This window comes from Bipolaris oryzae (genome assembly GCF_000523455.1).
Source record: "Bipolaris oryzae ATCC 44560 unplaced genomic scaffold scaffold_108, whole genome shotgun sequence".
NCBI classification, from domain to species: Eukaryota; Fungi; Ascomycota; class Dothideomycetes; order Pleosporales; family Pleosporaceae; genus Bipolaris; species Bipolaris oryzae.
In genome coordinates, this window is record NW_006911384.1 from 13511 (window position 1) to 31589 (window position 18079).

Here is an 18079-nt window from a genome sequence, read left to right on the forward strand (position 1 = left end):
GCTGCCGTATAGAATACCCCCCCGCGAGAGTTTCTTCTATAAGCGTCTTGTAGCCTAATTTGGATTTTGTGGAGGAACTCCTTCTTAACATCCTCTGGACAGTCGGCATAGCCCCCAGCCGTAGATGCGTCCGGATGCGCCTAAAGCTCTACTACAATAAGTCCGCCAAAGTCGATAGTGTTGTAGAGGTTTTTGATGCCGGCTTTCAACACCCCAAGAATTGCCGCCACAGACATAAGATCAGCGTCCGATGGGGCGGGTGGTACAGGTGGTGCATCCAATGACGTGCTGAAGCAGAGCAAAATAGAAAACATCTGTTGAATATGCACATTGGGCGAGGGATAAGATGCTTGATTTACGAGAAAGCATGTAGAAGATGGACTTTGATGGATATTATACTCGTCTAAAAGGATAATCTATTTTGTATCTTGAGAAGCACATGAAATCTGCTCAAGTTTCGGTTCATGCTATAGTAGAAGGGCCGAAGGTGATACGAAGGATATTTTAGTAAGCACCGATACCTACATTTAAAAGGTAAGGATAAGAGGGAGTAAAAGACTTGATTGAGGAATTAGTCTAAAAAGCACTTGGATTGTGATGTGAGGAGAGCATGATGGAAGGGCAACAATATACAGGCGCCCACGCAATAACCAACACCACACCCATTTGAGTGTTTCCTGAATAGCGTTATAGGATACCTTCCCTGCAAGGACCATCTAAATAGTTGCGATTGAAAGGCAATGAACGATAATACTGACTACAGAAGTCACTCCATCCCATTTAGTCAGTAATCATCTACATCTAGCCATGCTTACTTGCTAGCCCCGACATCTATACAGCATCGAATTTCCTACCCCTAAGCTAAATTTCTACGCTATAAACCATGCTGCGGTGAAGCAACAAGGTGTTAGGTTGAAAATTGTGCAAAGAGCACATGAGCAGATATGTTAGGGTGTGATGGTTGGTGGATAGCGCATTCGTGAAGAGACAGTAATATATCTACAGATGTCTGATAGTAAAACACCAATGTAGCGCCATCGCACGGTCTCTCTCAGTATGATTGTCAGTTTCCGATGGCATCATTTTGCCTAGGCATATGAAATGAAGAGAGGTCTGCTGGTTGAATCAAATGCAATGAACAATAAGGCAGGATATTATATCTAAATGGTAGTGTAGACGCTACACAATAGTCCATCGCGCTGCTTCCATGCCCTTACTAGTTCCACTGCACCATCAACCAAGGTTACCAAAACCCCATCGTTCGGATAACTCACATACAAAACATCATCAATGGTGAGAAATCATACCGGCCCACGTGGTGTAATTAACTAGCATGACGGTATAAGTGCAACTCTCTGCAACTGCTAATTTCGCTACGATAACGGCCGCACTGGGACTCTGCACGAGAGCACGAGATCTTTCTCTACTAGCGCTACTACTAGAAGCCAGGCTAACAGTCGGAACAACCGTCTTAACCTGCAATATCGGTACCAACGACGACAATGTCGCTTCTGACAGTGCGGCAGCTTTGTACTCGTTTCTGTGCATCAATTCGTGTAGATGCACACACTTGATTGGTCCGATTGTTTTGAATATAAAGTTTATCAGGGGATGCTCCAGTTATCCTTCTTCATTCCGCCAAGGTAGCTACTACGTTGCTGGTTGCATTTTTGCGTTTGCGTAGAGTCAAAGGGGATGGGAGATGTAATAGCAGAGGCCACTCTGGAGAAAGGTGATGGAGGAATGGGTAGTTTAGAAGACTGGAACAAACTTAACATGACTTCGTCGTTCAAGCTGATTGTAATACATCTTTTTTTGGCAAAACTTTTGTCTTATTGAATTGATCCGGATAGATTTTGGTCTTGAAGCACGGTCTTATTCCTGTATTGTCTAGTATATCAATAGGATTTGTTTTGCATCACTAATGATGATTGAGAAACAGATTGCGTTGTTCAAGAATTAAAATTAATTGGTGGATTTACTCTATCGCTATACGAGAAACAAAGTCTGGAATAAATTCGTAGGGGATAGCTAGGTAGAACGTTCTAATAAAAGCCATAAAGGTAAAACGAAATTGTTCGTGAGATGGGTATCGTGATGGGAAAGCAAATGACCTCTTTGTAGCCATTGTACGTGAAAGTAGATGGAGTGAACAAACATGGCCCGTGCTGCGAAATGCAGGAAAACGTGCGGGAAAGAGAAGGTCTAAGAGACAAGTGGCTGAGTTACATCATTGGGCGAGGGCCGGATACCACAGGATGTTTCCCGTGGACATCCGTTAGGGCGCATGCTTTGCCTGCAAAGCTTATCATTTGGAGGAGCTTCTTCCAAACGCCAACAGCCGACTTTTCTTAGGCTTACCTTTTCCGCCTCTCTGCTCGTCCCAGGGCAAGACGTCGTTGATTTGAAGACGTCTACCTAGTCCGAGGCGCTCACGAGGAGACTCGTACCAGTGGAGGGAGAGTTCGGAAGGAGCAATGGTAGAGGGCGCAATCGAACGAGTATCACCATTGTCATCGTCATCTTCAGATTCATCGGTGCTGGCTAATGAAGATTCATACAAGGTGGGTAGTGCAGGCGCCTGAGGTGTTCTCCTGTAAGGTGCCATGAAGGTACTGCGCTGAACCGGTGGCGGGCCCGTGGGGGCTATGGGGGCAGTGGGTCGACTGAAATTCTGGACAGGCCGCACAGGGGAATACGGAGGGATGAATTCGTCCGAGGAACGACTGTATGCCCCGGAAAGATCGATGTTTCGCGTGTTGATGGCGGGCTGTGGCTGTGGCTGTGGCTGAAAGAGAAAATCGTGGGATTCCGGCACCATGTCTGATTTGGATCGATGCTGTAGTTCGGCGATAGGCGCTTCTCTACCCAAGCTTCCTTGACTTGGACGGTCATTCATTTTTCTGAAGATGGTATCTGCCGTATCCATTGTGATGGTATCTGCTGATGTCGTGGAAGAGGCAGGAGAGTGTGGTCGCGAGTGAATGGATCCGTCCATGCTCGGACGGCCACCCGAAGGCGAATCTAAAGCCTTGTTTGTCGTTGGCTGAAGATTGGATCGATCGGCCATTTGTGTGCTGAAAGGCGGTGAGTGTAACGAAGTTGGCGTGAGTGGATCATCTGCGAAGTAGGGAACGGCGTTGGGAAATGTAGCAGTGGAAGGCGAAGATCCAAGGCCCATGGCTGTCTCGTGACGAGGCAGATTGGAGACGGAGACCGAAGCAATGGAGTTTGGCGGGTTACGTGTGCCATCGGTCATGACCGAAAGGTTTGAATCATTCCATTGAGTGGTTTTGAGATGGGAGCCAAAGGAGCTCTTGGATGAGACGCTGATTCTGTTGTCCTTTATTGGCGGGTTGGATGTTGGCGAATGTCTCTGCTTGACTGAGTCGGGGACGCCGTCCCATTTGGAGTTGACCTTGGGCACATGAGGAGGAAGCTTCTGGCTGGCGTGATAGGCAGCAGAGGGCGGAGTCGATGAACCACTGTTCTGCTTGCGCTGCTGTTGGACAATGTGGTCGAGGGCGGCCTGCGAGGGCTCTTTTAACGAAAGGAAGCCGAGCACGGAGCTGGTCTTCTTCTTCTTTTTGGATGATGACTTGGAGTCATTTCCAGAAGAGGTGCTCGAGTGTAGGGAAGCCAGACTGGATGACGTCACGGGGGCGAGCTGGGAGGGAGAGTGAGCGAGAGTGGATGCAGATGGCAGGTTGAAGTTTGGATCCGGGGCGACGGACGGCTCTTGAGTAGAATAGGCAGGGTGGGGCCCAGAGCCATGGAAAGACTCTGGAAGGCTGGCGGACGGCAACGGGTTTCTGTACCTCAGCGTGGGTATGCGCGCCGGGGGCATGGCTAACGACTGTGATTTCGGTACGGCGTCCATGCAGGGCTTAGCGGTGAGTGGAGCCAAAGCGGGCGGCGTTTAATTGGTAGGCTGTTTCATGGGCGGGGCGCATGTCACACAGGCGCCGGTAGTCGAGTGTGTAGACAGCAGATGGTTGCGAGTCGGGGGCTGGAGGATAGGAGAGGGTGGGTAGTGGCATTGTGCAAGTTATGAAGGCGTGTGGAGACATTGGAGCAGTCGTGGGACCCGCGGTGGGAACAAGAGGCAGGCACTTGATGGAGAGCAGGCAAGTACGACTGGCGGGCTGGCGGGTTGGCGATAGGGGGGGTGGGGGTGGGGGCAGGGACAAGACCGGCCTTTTTCCCTTCAGCCATGTATACATCGAGACTGCATACTACCTACCTGGGTGTGAATGGATCTGAGTACTCGGGTCCATGTGCAAGCACACACATACTGTGTACATGCTTACTATACTTAGTCAAAGTATACAATCCGGAGTACTCTCCATCTCCTTACTAGTCCTGTCCACCCTCCAGCCCCGGCCATTGGTCGGCCTAACAGGTAATTTTTCCTGTGGCTTTTTGCTCGCAGCTCGTCATTCGCAAACCTTGACACGATGGCTCCGAGTGGGCGCCAGCTGCAAAAGCTTCTCTCATACTCAGTTGGATCCAGCCCCGGACGCCTTCTCTGGTGCTGGTGCTTGCCAGTCTTGTGCTTGTTCCGTCTCTCGCTAGGCCCTGCCAACACCCCGGGCCGCGAATGTCGGCTGAGCGACAAGCAACCCGCAATTCATTCGGCCTGGCGTCAGACGACACGATCAAGGCCATGGACATGACAGAGTCGTCTGCAGATGCTGGGAACACGCGAAGCAACCTGCGTTCGGGGCTTGCAACGGTGCATGCACGGTCCAGGCCTAAGTACTGATGGACTGAATTTCATCTCGTCTCGTATACAGCACCGCGGGTGCACGTCACTTTATGGCGGCGTCGATGCATACCATGGCTAGTAGTAGGTGCAGATAGCTTGTGCCCTGGGTTAACATGGACGCACCGGTGCCGGGTACACTACCCTACTGCTCGACAGGAGACGGAACGAGATGGCGTGCTGCAAAGGCAAGTACTTGGGGCTAAGGACGAGCACGATAGACGAGATCGCCTCGTGCTTGGGTGCACCCACACCCATACAGTACACCCAATACACCCGACCCTTGGCCACAGGCACAGGCACAGCAAATTCTGCCCCGCCCACTGGCCCCGACGGCTTCCTCAGAGCGATCCGTGAACAGCGCAGCAGACGGCCAAGACGTGTAAGTACTCTACGTGTGATGGGCAGTCTGGCGCAATACAAGCCCGCACAGCAGATCACAAGTACCATGGGCAGTCGGGCCTCGAGTCGACACTGCGTTTGCGTTTGCGTTTGCGTCTAATCATCGCCGCCGCCGCCGCCCGCCCGCACACACGCACGCACGCGACGAAAGTGAAAGTACAAGTGGAAGCATCCACATCTCTCGGAGATTTAGCACAAACGCACCTACATACACTAGGCCCAGACACAGGCGCTCTGACCTTCAGCACGCTCCGGCCGCAGTGCCAGGAGTCTGAGTCCTTCTCCCTCCACGCCGCCATGCCAGCGCTCCTGGTCGACACAAGCACGCGCCCGGCCTCGTCCAGCGATGCCTCGACGCGCTCCCACCACTCGGCCAACCGCTCCAAATCTCCCACCCCAGACCGCCCCCCCGTGTCGCCTCTGACGCCCACGGCCACTGTTGCCCAGCTAGCCCCGGTGGAGCGCAGCGAACCTCGACCCCGCCCTGCCCCTCCGCCCACGGCCACCTTCACACCGCAGCCGCCCTCGGTCGCCATCTCAGAGACCGACAACCCCGATGCCATTGCCCTGCGCTCCGCCATATCGCTCCTGCAGCTGCAGCGCGAGAAGAGCAAGCGCGACCTCAAGGCCCTCGAGGACCTCAAGGCCGCCGCCATAGCCGACCCCGAAGCTTTTGCCCGCTCGCTCCAAGAGCAGCGAGCACAGCAGTCGCATTCGTATCAGGACATGCTCACGCCCACCCTCTCTGGCCTGGGCCATGACCACGACGCCACCGATCCAGACGCCCGCAAGCATTCGACACGCATGGACACAGAGTCCAGCGCCCCAAGCTTCCCTCCCATCCCACAGCCGCAAAACGTTGTGCGATGTCCCCCCATCAACTGGGACAAGTACCACATTGTCGGCGAACCACTTGACAAGATGCACCAAGAGCAAAAGAGGTGGCCGGGTTCGGCAGAGCCTCCACGCACAAAGGCGGGACACCGCGCACCGCCCCATTCAGTAGCCGCGCCATACTCGCCGTTTACAGACGGAATCAGCGCCCGCGCATCTTCTTCTTCGTCGTCGTCAGCAACATGCCCACAACCACCAAAACACCCAAAAAAGTCTCCCTCGTAAGACGCGGCTAGTGCCGAGCCGGCGGTCCCCCGATTCCGCACCCCCAACCGCCATGCGCGGTACACAGTCCCTTGACCCTTCATCCACACTTGGTATCATTACACGTCAAGAAGAACGACATGGATGTTTGGCACGATAGACGATGCTCCACAAATAGCACATACATACTAGGGGCCAAGCAGCAATAGACTCAAGTAGCAAAACCCATAGACGAAATACTAGTCTGCAAAAAGATTTCACCTGGTGCCTAGTGCTGCGCACTAACACGTTCTTCACGTTCCATCTGGGTAGTGTTCGTGGCGCGGCAGACCGGCCGACTCGCAGGTGCACATAGGCATACGTACGCATACACACCAGAGCGGCTGTGCAGCCCACCTCAACGTGGCGCATTCATTGGCGCTACAAGACCTGCCCGCACCGGCGTGGTATCGCGGTGAGGGGGAGTGTTTTTCTTCCTCGCTCCTTTGTCGCCCAACCGGTCAAGTTGCACCTGGTCCTGTCAGTCATTCCTGCTTCCTACCCCTGCTTAACAGCCTCGCTTAGCGGTACTGGTTACGTCATCCGTGCAGGGCCGCAACAACAATCGCCCAGCAACACGTCAACGTCGTGTCGGTGTGCTAAAAACAGCCAGATCCGTCGCCCAAGACGTTGATCGTGAGGCTGAGCCGCTATTTGACTGGCTGCTTACTCGGCTGCTTCCACGATGAGACCCTGCGCCAGTGACGTGCGGGTCCCAGACTCATTGTCGTCGCATTCCAGGCTTTGGGTTGGCATGCCGCCTATAAGTGTACTTTGTGCCTTTCGCCGCCGTTTGTGGACAACAAAGCCCTTCAGTCGCTCTTACCTGCGTGTCCCCACGCCGCCCTTGTCTAACTGCTCTTTCAACACTGTCGCTCACTAGCACTAATCGTCACTGCAATACACCAGTAGACAAGTCACAACCATGCGCTTCCTCGCGCTTCTCCCCGTCTTATGCTGCACTGCAGCCCTGATTCTTTCATTCCTCTGCCTCTTTGCCGGCCATAAGAAGGGGTTCATGGAAGACTACTCGCTCCTCACACTCAACACCTCGGCCATTGGACAAAATCTCGTCGACAGAGCCTCAAACTCCGACTCCACCATATCCAACATCATCAATCTCATTCCAGATTCCATCACCGATACCGTCACCGATGAGATCAATGAGAGGATAGACGCGTTGCGCGAGCGCGCTGGCATCGAGGACTGGTACTCAGCACACATGCTGAACTATTGCGAGGGACAATACACACCCGGCGAGGTGGCTAATGCGACCCTGAAGCAAGATGATATTAGCAAAAATGTTACCGAATGCTCCAAGAACAAGGCTATGTACAAGTTCAATCCAACCGACATCATCCAGAGAGCCCTGAACAGGTCGGGCATAGACATCACCCTACAGGACCTCCAGTGGCCAGATGATATTCAGAATGGCATCGATGCCTTGAATGCTGTCATGGCAGCCATGTTCGTTCTCTATGTCATCGCAATCTGTCTCATCTTCTTGACTCTCGTCGCCAGCCTGGTTGGCATCCTCACCTCAGGAAGACTGAGCGCATGCCTAAACATCGGCCTTAGTCTCCTCGCGTTTTTGGCCGTTGGCATCGCTAGTGGCCTCGTCACCGCCGTCATGATCAAGGGTACCGACGTCATTAACGAACACGGAAACCAAATCGGCCTTGAATCGCACTATGGTGGCAAGTTTCTCGCATTGACATGGGCTGCAACTGGGCTCATGCTCCTTGCTGTCCTTGCCTGGTTCGCAGCCCTCTGCTTTGGCCGGAGCGAGCGCCGTTCGCGCACCCCCAGGAAGTCGGTCATCTAGGAATACCCCCCTATCAAAAAACACCACAACGCACACAGAGCTTATTGGGTGAAACAATCGCCTGGATTTGGAGAATCAAAATGAACGTGTGTACGGCTACCGAGATATGCGAGTATGTTTAACGACCGATTGGATGAGCTGTAACCCCTTTCCTTTGTTTGTCTTGTTTGTTATATACCCACCTCCCGGATACCAGATTGCATTGCAGATGATTTGGTGGAAACTCAAGTAGAATTTGATTTATTAAACCCTATTTTCGTATCATGAGTGATGCAGAATGCAAGATGAGCGTATGGGAGCAGATAGAAACAAGGATTGTAAAACTAGTGCCTCCACCTACAGCACTGTTTCAACACATAATTAATCATCTTGTACAATGCAGGTATTCAAGATTACAAGCACAACTATGACGTAAAAATGAGAGGTCGAGGAAATAGAAAGTAAAGCTATATCTTAACTAGTGAATAGAGCAGGCCCTAAACCTGCTGCACTAGGGAACGTAGCATACAAAGAGCAGAAAATCTCGTCGATGTTAGTCAAGTCTCCTACACATATGCTAGTGTTCACAATGTAAAGATGTTCATTACTAAGCTAGAGCTAGCCGAGCAAGCCTTCCAGCCTTCCAGCCTTTCTTCTTTACGAACACCCCGCCGCTGTTGCCTTGTGTCACACTCAGAGCTTCAACAATCATAACAGATTTCTACAATGCGCCTCATAAACTGCTTAACGCTTGAACTCGAAGAGTTTTTCGGCAGCAACATTCCGCCTTACGCAATCCTATCGCACACCTGGGGCAATGACGAGGTGACATTCCTTGACCTACCTCTCTATACACCGGCGACGCAAGCCCGAGCGGGATACCAGAAGATTGAGTTTACCTGTAAGCAAGCAATCTCTGATAATCTCGAGTATGCATGGGTTGATACTTGTTGCATTGATAACAGATCTAGTTCAGAGCTGTCCGAGGCTATCAACTCCATGTTTGCTTGGTACAGGGTCGCACGCCGTTGCTATGCATATCTCTCAGATGTCCTGGAAGAAGGGATGGACGAACAGTTTCGCACAAGTAGATGGTTTACCAGATGCTGGACGCTACAAGAACTCCTGGCACCAATAGACGTTATCTTCTACAACTGCAACTGGCACCGGTTAGGCCGAAGGTCTGACCATTCAGAGTTGATATCCGGAATAACGGGAATAGATGTGGACGCTTTGAGGGGGAGAAGTGCCAGGAATTATGATAATGGCGATCCGTTCGGTGCTCACTGCGTCGCGAAGAGAATGTCCTGGGCCTCACAAAGAGATACGACCCGTACAGAAGACATGACTTACTGTCTGTTGGGGATTTTCAACATTAACATGCCGCTGCTGTACGGAGAAGGTGACCGGGCCTTTCATCGCCTGCAAGAAGAGATCATTCAAAGAGTGAATGACGATTCAATACTTGCTTGGGAACCGCGGCTTGACATCAAAGGTTACACAGAACCCATATTAGATGTTTTGAGGGTTGCAACATCATACGACAACATTGGTCAAAATATACTGGCAAAGTCGCCTAAGGACTTCACCAGTTGTGGCGATTTGAAACGCGCCGAAAACCCCGTCTTTCCAATTACTCTAACAAGCCTAGGTTTAAACATACAATTACCACTTCTGTTCATATCCCAAGAGATATTCAGGGGAAATCTCATACTCTTTTCGAAATTTGTTGGACTGCTCAGCTGCTCAGTGGGTGAAGAAGGGCATTTCGTGGGCATTTTCATTACTGCAGTCGGACCCAACCAAGAATCCGCAGCAGAAACAACCCGTACTCTGGCTCGAGACAATACGGGTTACTATAGTACGGTCATTTTGAGCGCAAGAGATGCTTTAAGGACACATGATCGAACAATCACCATGCAAAAATTCCCAAGGCGTTACCACGTGCTCCAAGACTTGCCGAGCCATACAGAGATTGTCGTGGAGAAATCAGCAACTTTGTGGGAAATGGGATATCAACTCATAAAGCCAACACATTGGAACGAATGTCGGTGGGAAAGAAGTCTTATCAAGCAGATCTCGACATGGTATCCAGACGAAATGATCCTTAGGACCAAAAGCGATGAAATGTTCAGTCCCCTGACTGAGCTGAGCTTTGAAAATATATACGATCCTTCTTTCTCTAAATTCACCGTTTTCTTATGCCATAAGAACAGTAACGCTGTCGTAATGAAGGGCGAGACGTTTTCGGGGAGTGACAGACTCATGTTCTTCTCCAGTCTCCTTCATAACGCCTCGCAAAGTGACTATGAAGATGTCACGATTCAGAGTGAGGCAGAGCACATGTATCGAGTCGGTGTTGAGGTTCGCAAAATGACAGTGCGTGGGCGCATTATCTTCGAGCTTAGACTGACTGCTGTTTTGGTGTCCGCTTCTTCCGCCTCAGATGTTATTTCACGAATATGTGTATGGCATAAGAAGCTTACTAAGTGAGAAGGTTGTATTCAGAATAACTCATTCAACGCAAGGCTAGTAAGATGAAGAAAAAAAAGAGAACTAAACGGGTATCTAAATTCATTTACCATTAGCAGCGGGGTCTGCTCTCTGATGTGGAGAAAATAAGGGAGATTCGCCCACCCAACCAACACCACAACTACAGATGCCCACCCCCAGATATCTCTCAGCATACTACTACTACTACTACTACTACTACTACTACTACATGCGTTTGCTATATACTCATTAAGATATCACTTCCCTCGCTCTTCTCTCTCTCCCAAGCTAAACCAACAGCAATCCTACGTATATCCATTTCTCTGCCGAGCCCAAAATTACCGAGGGTACGTATAGATCATCGTGTCAGATCCCATGCAAAGCCAGTGCTTAGGCCATAGATATGAGCGACCATGTTTCATATAGAGTAGGTGTGCGCGATCTTCGAGTCGCGTGTTTGATCCTGTGGCGCTAGCTCATCGCTGGCGGATGATTTCTAGTAAAGACCGGTATCAGTGGAGGCCGAAATCGAGTTGAAGAGGAACAAAGCTTGCGCACCTGTGAGAAATTCCTCACTGCAGACACAGAAAATGTACTCGTTAGCAAAACGTATTCACAGAAGCAATGAACAGAAGGGGGGTTGCCTCTCCCAAACCGAGTTCCACTTACAAGCTCAGCGTGATATATCCATCGCGATCTTCATCGTATTTCTTAAACACATCCGTCATTCTCTTCAGACTAATACATGCCTGGACGAACAAGTCGAAACTGAGTGCATTGCGGCCGTCGCGGTCATATGTGCGGTAGAGCAGAGTAACGAATTGCTGAGAAAGGCGGTATCCAAATGCGATCAGGGCTTCGTTGAATTCAGCATATGATATGCTACCGCTATGGTCCTGGTCGAATCGGTCGAAAAGAGCGCGCCAGGCCGAGAGGAAACCCCAGAGGCCACTGTACAAGTGAAAAAAGAAATCATAAGTATGTGAATCTTGTCTTGAAGGTGGAGAGAGTGAGGAAATGAATGGCATACCAAAACTCGTCAAAGTTGACTGTGCCAGATTTATTGGTGTCAAACATTCGAATCATCATGCGTACAGTATGCGGATCGAAAGGCGTCCAGTCACCATTTACAAGGGCAGTTCGGAGCTCAGCTTCTGTAAGCTCACCACTTCCTGTCACAACGGTTAGTTACTTGTCAGTTTGACCAAAGGCAGAAATGGCATACTGTCTTTGTCCACGGCGCCAAACAGTCTCCACAGGGCCTCGCGATCATTTCCATCTCTTGGCGGGGCGGGCGCTGGCGTTGGTGGGGGTCTTGACTGCTGCGCAAGCTGAGGTCTTCCATGATAGCCCTGTGGTGGCGGTCCATGACCATAGTTTGCTGGTGGAGGCGATCCAAGACCCATTCTGTTGTCTTGTCTTGAATCGTAACGGCTGTCATAGCGCGCATCGTTGTATGCGCCTGGCGGAGGTCTGCTGTCATATCCTCCTCCACCTCCTCCTGCACCACGACCACCCCCTCCGCCATAGCGGTCGTCTGGACGGGTATCGTATCGCTGGCTGGGAACAGGTGGGGGAGGTTTGTTGTAGTCGGGACGCGCAGAGCTTGTGCGTGGTGGGCGTGAGGCCGTGGTAGCGTTTTGCGACATCATAGCGGCAGCCTGAGCTACGTCAGTTTTGCACCTGTAGTAGTATTGCAAGTTGGAAAAAGACGCACCTGTTCGGGCTCAGCGTGCATAGGCAGCCTGTCTGGGTTGAAGCCTTTGTTATATGCCATGTTGGGATTGAATTGGTTGTGGGCTTTTGGAGGGGTGAAGCAAGTTGTTGGCAAGACCGAGGGCTGATATATGAATGTGACACCAAGCTTCAGGTGCTCGGCGATCGCAAACAGCCGTCAGGTGGACAGGGGGGAAAGTTCGGTTGCGAGGAAGATGCCAGCAAGGGGACGCGCCAGTCGACAAGGACGCCGTCAAAGAAACTATGCAGATTCAAACAGTCAAAGCCCAATCTTGGGTTCCTTCACAGCCCATTTGCGGCTGGCAGCTACAGCGAGGGTGCCTTGGGTAGAGGCGCAGCCGCAGCGGCAAGCGTGGCGGGGCACCGGCTTGGCCCTATGACGCTGCGTGCCCACCTTCACCATCACACGCGAGAAGAACTTCAGTCAGCGATTCAAGTCATCCAATCACTGCACTCGTTGGCCTTTTGGCCTGATACGAGCTGGTCTTTCGCCGCGCCACTTTCCTGCATAGTGTTGATTCGGTGCTTCTAGAAACTCGGCCAACATGTCATTTGTATTACTATGTATGTACAAAGAAGAAACAGTTTTGACCTTGCTCAACTCATCGTTCGTCATGCTATTGCTAGCGTGTGTAGAAAATACCAGCCCGCAGTCATCAAATTGTAAAAAGAGATATTGAATAGCAGACAATAACAACAACAACAGCTGCCGTGGGTATCCAACGCCCCTGCACCCAAAAGATCAACAACAAACAGGATACCAGTAATATGTGGGGTGCATGCATCGAGCATGGCTAGCTTGCCCAAAATCAAAAGCAAAAGAAAGAAACAGCCTGGTCGAACAAGATACGCTTGTACAATTACAGACGACCGGGACAAAGTGGCCGGGCATAGAAAGGAAAAAAAAAGGTTCCGCACTCGTTGCTCACATCACGTCTTGACCCGCTTCTGGTTGCCGTCATCCGACCCTTGATCCGATGTCTTTCGCTTACGCTCCGCAGAGTCATCTCGCGCAAAGCTAGGGCCGTTTGGAGCTACTGGAGTTTGAAAAGTCAAGGGACTCGGCAGCATGTTGGAATCGCGGCCAAAACCCCATTCAGGGTAAAAGCTTGATGGAGAAGGAAGAAGGCCATTCTCCACAAATCGGCTAGGAAGTGCCGAGATTGGCGTTTCCATGTCGTTGCTTCTCCCGTACGAGTTGCTATTTGACGGTGGTGGGGGACGAGCGAATGGGTTTGGTGGACCTGTTGCACCAGCACTGAGCAACGAATTGGCGCTCGGCGAAGGCGGAGGAAGGACAACACCTGAAGAGTGCGATGCGTCGGTACTTCGTCCTGGTGTTGCGCCAGTTGTGCCAGAATCCTTGGGTGATGAGTCGGCAGTTGCGCTGCCAGCATCCGAGTGTTCACTTGGAATTTGCACCCTTAATCTTGGTTTACTCTCACCCATGCGTAGGCTGTTTGTGCGAGATGGTGGGGGGATAATGGGCACTGAAGATGTAGACTGCGTTCGCTGCGGTGGTGGCTGGGCTTGCGGGGGCTGCGGCTGAGGTTTTGCCTCTCCATCTGGCTGCGGTCGGTGTATGGTAGCAACATCAATAGACTGGGCTCGATTTTCCTGCTTGTTAAACAGGGCTTCGTTACGTTGTGCGTTGGCGTTGCTGTTGCTGCTACTGCCCCAATGCGCTGCTAGCATAGACTGGCTGTCGTCGATCGGAGTGAAAATACTGTGTCTGGCAGATGCATGCAGGGGTTTCGGCTGGGGAAGAGGTGGGCTCTGAAAGTTGTTTTGTTGAGGCGGAGATGGGACAATGATAGTAGGTTGTTCTGGGCGTTCCTGCTGTGGCTGCGGGAGCTGAGGGGGTGGAGGTGGCGGGGGTTGTTGTTGCTGCTGCTGCTGCTGCTGTTGTTGTTGTTGTTGTGCCTGCACTTGCGCCTGAGCCTGAGCCTGTGCTTGTGCCTGAGCCTGAGCCTGAGCCTGCGCTTGCGCCTGTTGATCTTGCTGTTGCTGCTGGAAGGTGGGTGGCATAGACTGGCGGCGTTGTTGCTCTTGTTGCATGTACTGAACCTGGGGGTGCGCGGGCATCGGGTGCGGGAATTGATACTGAGAGGCTGGCGGAGTAGGTTGGGGCTTCGGGGCCATCTGCGGAGCTGGCTGCGGGTTGTAGAAGGGGGGGTTTGGCATGTAGGCGTAATTGTTGGGAGGCGCTGGGGTTTGCGAAGGGTAGGGCTGGGGCGGAGCGAGGTTTGAACTAGGGCGGCGTATGTGTCCGACCCTTGAGTTGGGTCGCGACAGATGGTGGGGAGGCTGGGGCGAGGGACCGCGTTGCTGAAAGGCGCCGTTTCCAATGGGAGGCGACATGGAGGGGGCAGCGTGTCGGATGTGCTGGAACTGCGAATGCTGCATATGATGGGGCATCATGGGGTGGTCAGGGGGCGTATGCGAGTCTTGGGGAAGGGGGGCGTCTTCGTCGTCATCATCATCGTCGTCGCCGTCCTTCTTTCCCATGAAGTCCTCGGGGCCCTTGTGCTCGTGTGCGCCGCCATACTGGGTAACCTGTCAGTTCCATGCCGTTTTAGCGCGACTCTCTATCCGGGGCCAATGGGGGAATGCCTACGTATTGGTAACGGCCAATGGTCTCGTTGATGTCGCCCGATGAGAACTCGTACAGCTTCTTGTTGTGGCCAAAAATGATGACGGCCACGTCGACGGAGCAGAGGACGGAAAGCTCGTGGGCTTTTTTGAACAGGCCGCCCTTGCGCTTGAGGAAGGTGCTGTAGGTGGTCAGCTCTGCGCGGATAGCAATGGGCGCGATGGGGCGCGATGGTAGCGGATGGGGGTTAAGGAAATGGGGCTGGAGTCGACTTACACAGAGCGGTTGCGGTCGTCCTTGATGGCCTTGATCTCGATCTTTCTACGGCCCATGGTGGATGGAGGATGCTAGACGTCAAAGCGCATGGAGCGACGGGGAGGTGTGCTAGCAAAGGGTCGTGGAGCACCAAAGAATCGAGGTGGTACTAGTAGCTTGCGCGGCACGCTCACGGCCAGTGTTTCAGCAGCAGAGGGCGGGCGGGCGGGCAAAGTCGGCGCGGTGGGCGAGGCGGATCGTCTCGGCGACCCGAGGGCTATATGGGCTGGGGGGTCAGCGCAGAGGGGGGTGGATGGGGGAGTTGCAGCAGTATGTAGGCGCGGTGTTGCTGAGGCTCTGGGCTGGGCGAAATGTGGTTTGGAGAAAGCGACGATGGAGCGGGCGGGCGCCCCTATATTTAGAAGCCTGGCGTCTGCGCTCACCAGGCCATGCTGTCGCTAATATGCCCGCTTACGGCCTATTTGCCTGCTTTGGCCCGGCCGGCCCACCCACGACCCAAATCCCCATTGGCCGCGCCGCCGCTGTGTCAATCTTCCGCCCTCGCCCTCTAGCCCTCCAGAGTTATTTTAAGGACATATGTATCGCAGCACTGTACTAAGTACTAACTACAACTTGTCGCGAGCCCTCGACTGAGACTGCAGCAGAGACTGCCTGCCTGACCGACTGCCTGCCTGCCTGCCGGGCTGTCAGATCCATCACAGCTCCCTCGGCGCTTGTGCTTGTGCCTGCACACTGGCCCCCCCATGCTCCCATATTCCCCTCACCCCATGTCCCCCATGTCGCCCATGTCTGCCTCGACCCGTGCAACACATCCTGAAATCACCAGGCCCAGAGCGCGCTGCTGCATTGCGTCCTTTGCCAAGCCACGTCTCAATTGCAACACATGGCGAAGCATGCCATCTCTAGCAGTTCCCGTCGCCGTCGGAGGCGGGGAATTCCCCCATCTGAAACTGCGGCCTAATTCCTCACCCTTCATAATACCACTGGCCACTGGCCACTGGCCACTGACCACTGACCTATCCGCCCTTGTGCGGCACTGCTCCTCACACACAGAGCCGCATTGCCCTCGTCACTACTGGCTTGCCTACTTATCCCTCTCTGCGACATGAAGACGTTTGTGCACGCCGCGCCTGCATCGTGACATCACGCCCAAACAAGCACGTCTGTTAACCCATCTTGCCCAGCCCACGTAGCTGTGATGTTGGATTAGGGCTCGCAGCACCGCGCTTCCTAGCGCGCATCGCGCCCCGAAACGCGATATTTTTAGCATGGTGCATGCACATGTCCCAAAACCCACTCCAATGACGCACCTCGACCGCAACTGCCTCACCCAAACTTGACCCATCAACCCACCCTTCGACCCTCTCTTGTCCTCCATGGCTTCGGCTTCTGCTTCTCTGCCCAGCAGACCCCTCTCGTTCCCCCAGTTGTCATTACTCATCTCACCTGCATAGCCGCCCGTCCGCTTCCTTCGTATTGTCTTCGCTTTGATTCTGCTAGCTTCTGCTTTCCCCGTTCGTATACTTACCCCGCCTGCGGGGCCGTAGTCCGTGATTAGACAAGATCCGCCTGTACGAACAGCACCTGCGCCGTATCGATGCAGTCGTCTAATGCTTCTAATTGAAGCAGCTGGCGTCCTGATATCGCTCCCAGGCATCCAGCATGGTCACCTTTAACAAAAGCGATCCCACGCATCTCAAGTGCAGGTACCCTTCTCGCCTTCTATTCTTAGTCACACATGCTCCCCTACCAACTTTCTCCCTATTTCCCTACTGGCCAACGGCACATCATATGCAGGTACACACGCGCACACATCATGGTATTCCACGCCACCAAAGGGCCCGATCCGAAAAACACCCCCATGCCCATCACAGCTTCATGCTTAACCGCGCAAGCTACATACTGGATCAACCACCTTGCGGGCAAACTGCTATTCCTGGGAACCCCATGCCACATGCAACCTGCAGAATTAATTGTGTCTCTTCTTTTCTTGACAGCAACACCAACAACAATATCCACCACTTCCAGTATCATCACTCCACGCTTTCTCCATCGGCGCTTACTCCATCTTAACACTGCTTCTTATAGCACTACTTCACCTACCGTCCAACGCCACACTCTACCTGAAACCCCAGTTTGCACCTCGTATCCTTTTTTTCGTCCCTTCTCTCTCCCACTCCCGTTTTCTTAGCAACACACCCGTATGCATCCGGTGTTGCATCTCATGTTCATACAAAAAAATATATACGGCCAACAAGAAACCAACAAAAGACCAGGGGGCGGCAATGCTGGAATGCCATGACACCATATTATCCCTTCAACGAGGGTTAAGTTTCGTATTCGTATATACCTACGACATTATCGCTGACTTAATTGTCTGGAAATTACCCAACAATATTACACGTCTGCCTTCTTACAACAAACGAACCATTATTATGTTTTTTCTTTTCGCGGCTGGAAATTTGACATGTTATATCGTACGAGGCTATAGTATGAGCCCACATGTCTTAAGGGGGGGGGGGGCGGAGGGGAAATGAAAAGAGGGAAGAGGTCAAAAAAATCATTGGCCAGATGATTAGCAAAAGGAGAGAATATGGGACAAGTGAGAAGTATACTTGTGTAACTTTGCAAAATATTATCAAGCTTGAAAATCACAATTCACCCAAGACTAAAACACACATACACACGCACACACTCCACACGCAGCATAAACCTCCTCGCTCCTCACAGCACCATGAGACCCCCCCACTTCACTTGAACAGCAAAGAAAAAAACTCAAACAAAATATAACCCATGCATACGCACGCACGCACGCACAAAACACAATCTCGCATCTGCATTAAAATTCCTCTTTCTCCGCTCCACTCCCCTC

The 18079-nt window shown here is 52.3% G+C and overlaps 7 protein-coding genes across 7 annotated transcripts; 3 read left to right on the top strand and 4 right to left on the bottom strand.

Annotated features, from left to right (window-relative positions):
* Positions 1-2308: 2308 nt before the first annotated feature.
* Positions 2309-3847, bottom strand: COCMIDRAFT_7026 (uncharacterized protein; the record flags this gene model as incomplete). Its single annotated transcript, XM_007691741.1, has 1 exon — positions 2309-3847. One exon carries the CDS (start codon positions 3845-3847, stop codon positions 2309-2311), a length of 1539 nt encoding a protein of 512 aa, XP_007689931.1.
* A 1617-nt stretch (positions 3848-5464) lies between these two features.
* Positions 5465-6286, top strand: COCMIDRAFT_7027 (uncharacterized protein; the record flags this gene model as incomplete). The annotated part of the gene is made up of 1 exon (XM_007691742.1): positions 5465-6286. The coding sequence occupies one exon, from the start codon at positions 5465-5467 to the stop codon at positions 6284-6286; it is 822 nt and encodes a 273-aa protein (XP_007689932.1).
* Positions 6287-7229: 943 nt separating this feature from the next.
* COCMIDRAFT_100579 (uncharacterized protein) lies at positions 7230-8129 on the top strand (the record flags this gene model as incomplete). The annotated part of the gene is made up of 1 exon (XM_007691759.1): positions 7230-8129. The coding sequence occupies one exon, from the start codon at positions 7230-7232 to the stop codon at positions 8127-8129; it is 900 nt and encodes a 299-aa protein (XP_007689949.1).
* A 705-nt stretch (positions 8130-8834) lies between these two features.
* On the top strand, positions 8835-9545 carry COCMIDRAFT_50334 (uncharacterized protein; the record flags this gene model as incomplete). The annotated part of the gene is made up of 1 exon (XM_007691760.1): positions 8835-9545. A coding segment is annotated over one exon (711 nt), but the record flags the coding sequence as incomplete, so codon positions are not given.
* Positions 9546-11097: 1552 nt separating this feature from the next.
* COCMIDRAFT_7030 (uncharacterized protein) lies at positions 11098-12378 on the bottom strand (the record flags this gene model as incomplete). The annotated part of the gene is made up of 5 exons (XM_007691743.1): positions 11098-11176; positions 11271-11552; positions 11632-11773; positions 11827-12262; positions 12319-12378. 5 exons carry the CDS (start codon positions 12376-12378, stop codon positions 11098-11100), a joined length of 999 nt encoding a protein of 332 aa, XP_007689933.1.
* Positions 12379-13268: 890 nt separating this feature from the next.
* Positions 13269-15263, bottom strand: COCMIDRAFT_27992 (uncharacterized protein; the record flags this gene model as incomplete). The annotated part of the gene is made up of 3 exons (XM_007691748.1): positions 13269-14885; positions 14956-15112; positions 15208-15263. The coding sequence occupies 3 exons, from the start codon at positions 15261-15263 to the stop codon at positions 13269-13271; spliced, it is 1830 nt and encodes a 609-aa protein (XP_007689938.1).
* A 704-nt stretch (positions 15264-15967) lies between these two features.
* On the bottom strand, positions 15968-16864 carry COCMIDRAFT_27993 (uncharacterized protein; the record flags this gene model as incomplete). Its single annotated transcript, XM_007691749.1, has 2 exons — positions 15968-16223; positions 16518-16864. 2 exons carry the CDS (start codon positions 16862-16864, stop codon positions 15968-15970), a joined length of 603 nt encoding a protein of 200 aa, XP_007689939.1.
* Positions 16865-18079: the final 1215 nt, after the last annotated feature.